At 43.6% G+C, this 9135-nt stretch overlaps 1 protein-coding gene across 1 annotated transcript in view; it reads left to right on the plus strand.

Annotated features, from left to right (window-relative positions):
- Positions 1-8786, plus strand: part of LOC106817492 (tetraspanin-9-like) — a gene marked incomplete at its 5' end in the record, with an annotated part of 9211 nt that extends 425 nt beyond the window's left edge. Inside the window, 7 exon segments of the mRNA XM_014822159.1 lie at positions 790-892; positions 1809-1883; positions 2099-2206; positions 3483-3605; positions 4085-4138; positions 4495-4578; positions 4783-8786. Of these exon segments, the coding sequence (XP_014677645.1) occupies positions 790-892; positions 1809-1883; positions 2099-2206; positions 3483-3605; positions 4085-4138; positions 4495-4578; positions 4783-4839 (604 nt within the window).
- Between the last annotated feature and the right edge of the window lie 349 nt (positions 8787-9135).

A 9135-nucleotide genomic window follows, 5' to 3' on the forward strand; every position in this document is an offset into this window, starting at 1 on the left:
TCTCTCTCTCTCTCTCTCTCTCTCTCTCTTTCTCTCTCTCTCTCTCTCTATATATATATATACATATGCATGTGCATCTATGTGGGCATGCGTGCAAAAAAGATAGAGATGCTCAGAAAGAGATCGAAAGAGTGCTAAAGAAAGCGAGCAAGTGGCTCTGATTAAAAAGTTTGAAACGCGATCCGGCAAGGCAAATGGCTATTTTCTGATCTGCCAACGGCAGGCAGCTCTCTCGAACGCCAGACACGTTCTCCCGGATAGCTGAGTGACGCTGGCTGGGGCAGCGATTTCGCATTGCCGCCCGTTCTCACGCGGGAAGTTACGAAACGGAGCAGCAGGCGAAAAGTTACATGCGGAATGCATTACGTCTCCGCGCGCCCTCTCACGTCGCTTGTTTGTTATCGTTTGCATTCTCAGAGCAAAGCCAGCTGCATGCTTTGGATACACTGCGCTAATTGTGCCGCTTTTTTCTCGTGTGACGAAAATATAAACCGTATTTTTATTTTTTAAATATACGCCGGTTAGCTCGGCAAGAAGGATTTGTCGCGTAATGGAGTCGTTACAGGACATATTCACAACAAACATTCATTCGTTCAATAGTTTCACGGTTGCAGACTGTAGCATCAGTTCACTGTAGTATCATCTCATGACTGTTTTACTAGCTTTACTAGCTACTACTACTTGGCATATTCATTCTCTGCTGCCTCTGCCACTACCTCTACCATCCCTCTAGTTGCATCCCAAAGTGTGTGGACTGTAGCCTGGACTCATGACTGTGTTTTAATGCAGGTATGCTGCGTACCTGCTGATTGCTGTGGGGGCACTGGTGTTTGTCGTCGGATTCTTTGGCTGCTGTGGTGCGATCCAGGAGAGCAAGTGCATGCTGGTCACGGTAAGTGTGTGTGTGTGTGTGTGTGTGTGTGCGTGCGTGCGTGCGTGCGTGCGTGCGTGCGTGCGTGCGTGCGTGCGTGTGTGCAACTCGGCCACCCTAGAGGACGCCACCTTCAACGTCTTCGTCTGCTCGTTGTTGCTGCAGTAGTCTGCGGGTTCTGGCTTCCTATGACGTCCTGCAGTCAACGTAAAAAAAATTATTCTGCTAGACATACCATACTTATTCTAGTGCTAAAAACAATCCTTAAAAAGTGGGAGAATTGTACCTAATTAAGCTGTGTTTGTGGTTAATTTGGAGTAAACATTCTGTAGAGAATGTTTTAATGGCGCTAACCATATTGACAATTTTATATGGCACATAGCTGCTTGAAATTGGACTAGTGTAAGTTCTGTAGCATCCTGATCGTTTCTCATCTCTGATGTTAAATTGACTACGTCACGAATTTTCTATGGTGAAATTTGTAAAATTTGTGTTGCCATTTTTTTACACTAAGAACTAACAGGACTAAACGTATCGTCAAATTCTTACCTGATAAGATTGTTTCTCAACTAGTTAAAAATTTAAAAAACCTGGAATCGATTTTGTATATTAGTGATTTCATGACATTAATTGCTTTGCGTTATGGGCTGATGTATGAGATCACGAGTGTATTTCAAAACATTATGAACAAATATAGTAAGTAAATAGCAAGTATAGACTGCAGCAATTTAAACAATAAAAAGTGAATCAGAAATTAGTTTATATTTGTGTTGAAAAAGTGGAAATTATTTTTTTTTATTTTTTACTATTTATGGTAACGTAATCACTTTAACTTTTTAACTCATCTGAAAATTACAATGTAAGCTTTGTAAAACGTTGGTTGAGTGCGTACGGAGAGCTGCGCTTCCATCTATGTTTCGCAACAATTCTTTTGCAGTATTTCGTTTGCCTGATCATCATCCTCGGCTGTGAGATAGCAGCAGGAATCCTGGCTGTTGTCTACAAGGACAAGGTATCCATCTTTCTCGGCAGCATACGCTATACAGATTTACACGTCATACTAAGTCTAAGATATTCATTGGACGAAAATGTTTGAATTTTTGTATTCGACACCTAATATTTCCTAAAACTTGCCATTCATCGACCGCTAAAATTAGCGAGGTTCCGTCATGCGTCGTTAATTTTTAAACGAGGTTAATGCGATATGGATTGATTGCGTTGTTACAGATACACATGTACTTGGATGATGAGGTGCCAGACATGCTGAAGAATGAATATATGAAGAGTGAGGACCAGAAGGGAATGACCCGAGCCTGGGACTGGGTTCAGCAGGAGGTATGATTACCTTCACGCTCTCTCTCTCTCTCTCTCTCTCTGCTCTTACTGGCTTTTTCTCTCTTCCTCTCTTTCTCATCTATCTACGTTCTCTCTCTCTCATCATCTTTTCTCTCTCTCTCCTCTCCCCTACTCCCTCTTCTCTCTCTCTTCTCTTTTCTCCTCATCTGTTCTCTCTCTGCTCTCTCTCTCCCTCTTCTCTCATCTTTCTCTCTCTCATCTCCCCTCTCATTCGTCTTTCCTCTCTCATCTCGCGTCTTTCATCTCTCTCCTCTTCCTCCTCATCCTTCTCGTCTGTCTCCATCTTCTTCATGATCTCTTCTTCTCTCTTATCCTCACTCTCTCTCTCTCTCTCGCTCTCTCATCTTTTTCTCTCTCTCTTGTCCTCAATCTCTCTCTCTCTCTTCATCTTCGACCGTTCATCTCCTCAATCTCTCTCTCTCTCTCTCTCTGCTCTTCTCTCTCTGCTTTCTCACTCGTCTCTCTCTCGTCCATCACTCTCTCTTCTCTTCCTCTACCCTCTCTCCTCACTCCTCTCTCTCTCTTCTGCTTCTTCTCTCTCGTCCCTCTCTCCGCCTCGCTCTCTCTCTCTCTCTTTTCTCTCTCTCGTTCGTCTCTCTCCTTTTCTTTCCTCTCTCTCGTCTCTCCTTATCTTTCTCTTCTCTCGCTCTATTGGCTTCTCTCTTCTCTCTTTCTCATCTCCCTCCTCCGGCCCTCCTCTCTCTTCCGTTTCTTTCCTCTCCTCTCTCTTCTCTCCGTTCTCTTCTCTCTCTCTCTCTCTCTCTCTCTCTCTCTCTCTCTCTCTCTCTGGCTGAGGCTGACTTAGAGTGTGTGCAGAATGTTATTATCAAGAGCGTATTAAGAAGGCTTAATACGCTCTTGTTATTATTAATTGATCGATAATCTACTGTTCATTCCTTGTTGCATTTTATGTATCTCCTGAATGTAGAGTCTTAGAATCATAGGATTCATATACACTTTTAAGCAGAGCCTACAGCTTCGCTGTGCATGCCTGCATTAAGGTGCTTCTCTTCCTAGTGGTGGAGTCGCAAATAGAGATAGAGTGTGGAAAGTTAACTCGCAGTGCTACCAGTGGACTAACCCCCCGGTGTAGCATTTACTGTGAAAGCAGCTGCGTGGCCTCGGGTTAAGGAAACGTAGATAGGCACCGCCCTATGCGCCACATAGGCACGGGAAGGGATTTAACTTTAACTTCCTAGCGGTGCACTCCGTGTGCGTGTCGTAATATCTCGTGTTTCTACGTGTGCGCTTGCAGCAAGAATGCTGCGGCTTCAACAGCTACAAGGACTACGACGGGAACACAAATCTTCCGAGAGGCTACTCTTTCCCGCTGTCCTGCTGCAAGCGTCAGGACAATACTGAAATCGACAACGTCACGGTAAACTTGCATTCCCTGGCAGCCGCTCTGGTGTTCTCCGCGTCGTCCATTGTCGTCGGTCCGTGTTTTTCCCCCCGAGTATGCGTGGCTGAAATCCAGATTGTCTCGTGACACGACGCAAGGCTGATTTTTGCGCTTGCGAAACCCTGCGCTATCGTTAGATCTTCATAGGATCGCTTGTTTGGACTTGCGAGTCCCATCACGGTTTTACGCGTCGTTGCAAGCCGTTGCGCCTGGCTGATTGCATCGACGCGTCCCCTAAGCTGAAATTCCTGCAAGACTCCGTTCTCCTCTGTAATGGCGTAATATACTAGGAGTACTTTGTGTACACGTTCGCGATGTCTGTACATGACTCGTGGCGTTACCCACTTAGATGTTTACTGCGCTTAACTAATAGAGGCACGCGTGCCTGTAGACTGTTTCGGAAGAGTTATTTTAGTTGTAGAGAGTGTGACTGCCATTATTCTTTCTCGTTACAGCCAGCTAATGAAGCCAAGTGTAAGGCTATGGAAGAGAACTTCTTTTACAAGACTGTAAGTATACACGCGCGCGACCTGTTATAGAATAATGGGGGTGGGGGGTGCTGTGAAGGAAAGGGTGCCGTTGTCCACTAGCAGTGGTTGGTTGAGAGTGGTTTCGATGTGGCAGTTTCTGGCTGTATATTTAGCAGACTTTTTTTTCTCTATGTGCAGTACGTTCCACATTGGTTAGTAGTAGCCAAGTCATTGCTGAATGAAACTTGGGGGGGGGGCGAGGTTCACTGTGAGTGTATGTTTTTGGTCCTTGAATCGGTGTGCTGTTTACATACACACCAGTTAACAGCTCGTTTGTAGCCTTGGTTTGTAGATGGTAGCTGAATGATTATTCATTCTCATTTGATTCTATTCAGCCATGCAAAGCTTCTATCAACAACTGGTTTGACGATCACGTGATCATCGTCATTGGACTTGGACTTGGAATTGGCTGTCTGGAGGTATGCGTCGATTCAAGTCAATTTCAGCATAGGCAGAATGTATTTTTAGTCAAGATGAAATGCTTGCAAACAGAAGATGTCTAGGCACGAAGACATTATAGTTATTATGACTTGGGTTCTTGAACAAGGTTTAAATGTTAATAATTGATTAGTAGATAGATTGCAGGATCGATTAATTGATTGATTGATTGATTTTATTTTCAGTTGTTTGGCATGATCTTTGCCATCTGCTTGTGCCGAAACATCGGAGAAGAGATTTAGAGTGGATGACCATGGTTTCAGTGGTTATTGGATAAACAAGCAACAGAATCTCATTTTTTTAAATCTTTACCACCGTTGGCTAATGTTTTTGTGCTAATTTTTTAAGGCTGAAGTAGAAAATTGTGTATAATCTTATTATTCACTCTGGTCAAGGCTACGACCTTTGTATCTGCAGTTTGTGCTGTTGCAAATGGGTGAACCTGCTGAAAATGTCCGGCCCCGAATTGAAAACAAATCTCTTGATGTATGCATGTCGTTCCTGCATCGTTGTAGCTGCATAATAGTGTTTTTCTGTATTTATAAATCATTTGGATACGGCATAGGTGGCGCCACGTTGCAACAGCAGAAACTGCAGTGTATAAAGAGATTGTAAGCAGATTTTAGACAAAATACTCGACTCGTAATCTCAAAGTATAATATGAAGGACGATATATTTGGTTTTATAGCATGTGTTTTTAATGCCCTGCTGTTGGTTGTGGGATTTGGAGATTCGATGAAATACTCACGATATTTTGCGAAAAATCATTTTGCTGATTTTAGAACTCGTGTAACAAATGTACTAGAGTGTTTTCAGGGAGTGGAGGTCAGTTCTCTTTATTTTGGCTGTTCCCGGATATTTTTAAACACGGTAATACTGTTGTAAATTTCGACCTTGGTTGTTGCAACGTTATATGTTAATAGGTAGAAACTTGAGTGCAGTGAATCTCTCGAGTCTATGTTAAAAGTTCTGTCAGCCATGTTTGGACCTCTACTACTAATAACGCCACATATTGCCAACTGGTGATGTGACACCTGAGAAAGTATGTGACTGGCAGGAGCTTGTGTGAAACGGGTGGGGCTCAGTAAGTTGGGTACTACATTATTGACCACCCCTGATAAAAATGTAGCGTTATCGTGGAATTCGTTTCCTAAAGCATCCGTACTTGTCAATTCGTACAGCATCCGATGCTAGATAGAGAATCTGCATTTATCAAGGGCTAAATAGAGGTCTTTTCCACAGAATGTTTGGGAAATATATCATCTGTAAGCTAGACCCCAAAAACAAGTCCCTTCATGTCAGGCCAACGTGGCTACTTCTAGGGCCGCTACAGTATCAAAATACCTAATATTTTTATTGCATAATTATAATAACCATAATGGTCATCGATAAAGAAACTTGATGGGTTTGTCTGTATCTCCGTACGTGTGTGTATGTATATACGTTTACGTGTCCGTTTGTATGTGCATATGTATGTACGCACGTACGCGTGTACATACATATGCGTGTATGTATACATGCGTGAGTGTGTGCGTGTTTGTATGCATGTATGTATATGTGTATTATGTTATCAAGTATGATAATCTACTATATGTAAATCTCATGCGTATATATATGAGAACAAGTATGACGGCAACCGTAACAAAATGGTAGGTTTTCGACTGCAAAGTGCCTCCCTCTATGCCAAATGTGGACAAACTAAGCATAAAATGAATATGTCAGTGAAGGAAGGTAGGGAGTCGGGGCGTTTGCTAGCTGTTACTCTATTAGGGTTTCTCTGACTGGGCGTCTTACTGCAAGTAGGTCACTTGGCCTTCGAATTTAGCGTTTCAAAAATATTTTCTACGAGACTTCCCTGCTCTCGTGGCAGCTTGTTCAGTGATTTACGTCTGATTTCACAATGTCACGGCTGCTGTGTTAAAATTATGAAATTTCCCTGACTAAAAGAAACCCCACCGTTAGGTAGCGGCTTGAGAACAGACAAAACTTGTCCCGATGTGCGCATCAGTTGTGTTCGCAAAATACTTTTCTCTCGAGTTTTCTAGCCGGTGTAGTGTGAAGTAAATGCTGTATTTATTCAGGCGGAAGTTGATGTGATGTTGTCCACTGCTCGTGACCCAATCTCTCCCTCTCCACGACTACAGCACCGCTTTTTTGCGGCACCGGTGACGGGACTTGAACACTGTACACCGCCGTTCCACTGCATGAGTGTATTTCACCGCGTCCCATCATTGGACTGCAGTCGTATATGTCCCCGTGCGGGCATTTCCTATCGTCAAATCGTCGTCTGCAATCATTGGACTCTGGTCGTGGCACGATTCCTCCCCGTGGGGGCCTATTGTAGCATTGATGTCAACGTCTATATGACCCTGGTCTAAATTCCAGTAGAAAAGAAAGTAAGTCCGTCTCCGCGCGACCCGGGTTGAAATCGTTAACTCGATGTGCAAACCATACGCATGTTTTCACTCGCTTAACGGTAGGTATGGTTTTAGGTCTTGATGCTACCGCATGAAGTAGCAACGTGTAATCAGAGTCTTGCCAGGCTAAAGCGGCTGTACCTCAGGAGTAGAGAGCTTCTAGTTGAGGTGGCAGCAACATTATTCAATGTGCGTGTGTATGATGTGTATGGTTGATGTAAAACTAGCGAGCATGTACGTACATATAGCATTTTCTCTGTGTGTGTGTGTGTGTGTATGTGTATTTGTGTGTATGTGCGCGTTACGCATCGCTGTATGTTGCAGTGTGCGTATTCCGCGCACGGAGAGTCGTACGCTGCTACGCGCGTCTAGCGTTCATGATGATCTGTCGGAAGTAGCGTCTGTCGGCGACAGGTGGCGCTCGTGCCCCACTCTCCTTCTACACCACAACCTCCCCACTAAATTTTCCCCATCTGCACCACACCTCCCGTTATATAAAAAATGTCTTGAGAATATAATACCGACCTTTGTTTAAAAATGATAATCTCCCAACCGAGGCCATCTCGCGTTTTACTATTACGTCACGTGTGAAGAAGGGTTATAATTGGAAGATGAGTGAGATGAGGAAGGAATGAGGCGCGAAGGTTGCGCCCTATCAAAAAAAGGTTACCCCGAGCGACCATTCGTTCAGCACAAAATAACAGGATACGATTGCAGGGTGCGATGTGTACTGTGCCCCTCTATTTCCATCTCAGAACGTGCCAGTTCCACGATCGCTGTCACACGCTCTCCGCCGGTGCCGACAGTTGCTACGTCTTAGCAGATTGGATGCATGTACATTGGGGTGACCGGCCACGTTTCTATGAGTACTCGTATGTAAGAGAGCGTGGTTGGCCGGCGCGGCAAGGCGCATCATCGTGGTATCGTGATAGATTTCTGCATTTTTTATTTTAACTTAGACTGTATGTTGTTTTACGTGAAATGCGCTGGAAAATCGAAAGCATAATCGCCACGAGCACGTGGCGCCTCTGCTGGTAGATGCTGTGTACTCATCAAAACCATGGCCTCCAGCGAGATGTGTTTTACCGGGTGAACTGAAGCAACCGCTAGTTCTATTTCTAACCGCGACTGTGACGTCATCGAAAATGTGACATCTCTACGACGAGAGGCTGACGCGTTTGGATAAGACACATCGCCTCCTCTTACTCCTATAGTTTAAGTTGCGTCAGCTGTCATTAACTTATATTTTACATTAAACGTGAATTCATGAATTATTAATCTTTGGAAATTGTTCGTAAAGCGAGACATTATTTTTGTGTTTTCTATCGGAGCTGGACTACGTGGCGTGCTGCGTACTTCACTAGCGTGTGCGTGAATTTACAATGGACACGCCTAGCTTCTGTTGTAACTCAGCTATGGCAAATGTTCCGTGAGAGCATTCAGAGTATGTGCATACACTGTTTGCCCGGTTTTAATGAGCAACATGCAGGTAAAAAATAGACTGGATTTTTTCAATCGTTCGCAGTTCCAGCGTGTCACGTAGCTTTGCTGCGGAGCTTGGTAGGTCTATCTCTAAATGACGTTACCGTCTCGGTTCGAATATTGTCGGTAGTTCGGTGTACGGCTAACGTACCACCCAATTTATTTTAGAGTTTCATAATAATTTTTATGCCAGACTATTAGTAAGAACTATGTATGTGCGTTTCTGTAATTTTGTATTCTATCATACATTGGACTTTAGTTAAATAAAGTAAATAAAATTCGAAGAAGTATATACTGACTTTTGCATTTACTGCGTGTTAAATATATGAAAACACGTCAACACACATTTCAGTATGATTAGTAAGTATGAACTGTGAGGGTAATTTCCAATTGATCATCATTAGAGGAGCGTATTAAGCAATCGAGTTTGATTCCGACCTCAGTTTAGACATGAAATTACTTCAGCGATCAAAACCCTTGATACCAGATACCCCCTAACCATTTTAAATGCATATTCATCACAAAATATAACTCCTCTGGTGAGATATTGCGCATGCGATAACACACTAACGTGGCCAGATTGTGTACTGGCTGGTATACGTAGCCATGACCTTACATGCAAGGTCTTCCTCCTATTTC

Source organism: Priapulus caudatus, unplaced genomic scaffold (assembly GCF_000485595.1).
Source record: "Priapulus caudatus unplaced genomic scaffold, Priapulus_caudatus-5.0.1 Scaffold1744, whole genome shotgun sequence".
Lineage (NCBI taxonomy): Eukaryota > Metazoa > Priapulida > Priapulimorpha > Priapulimorphida > Priapulidae > Priapulus > Priapulus caudatus.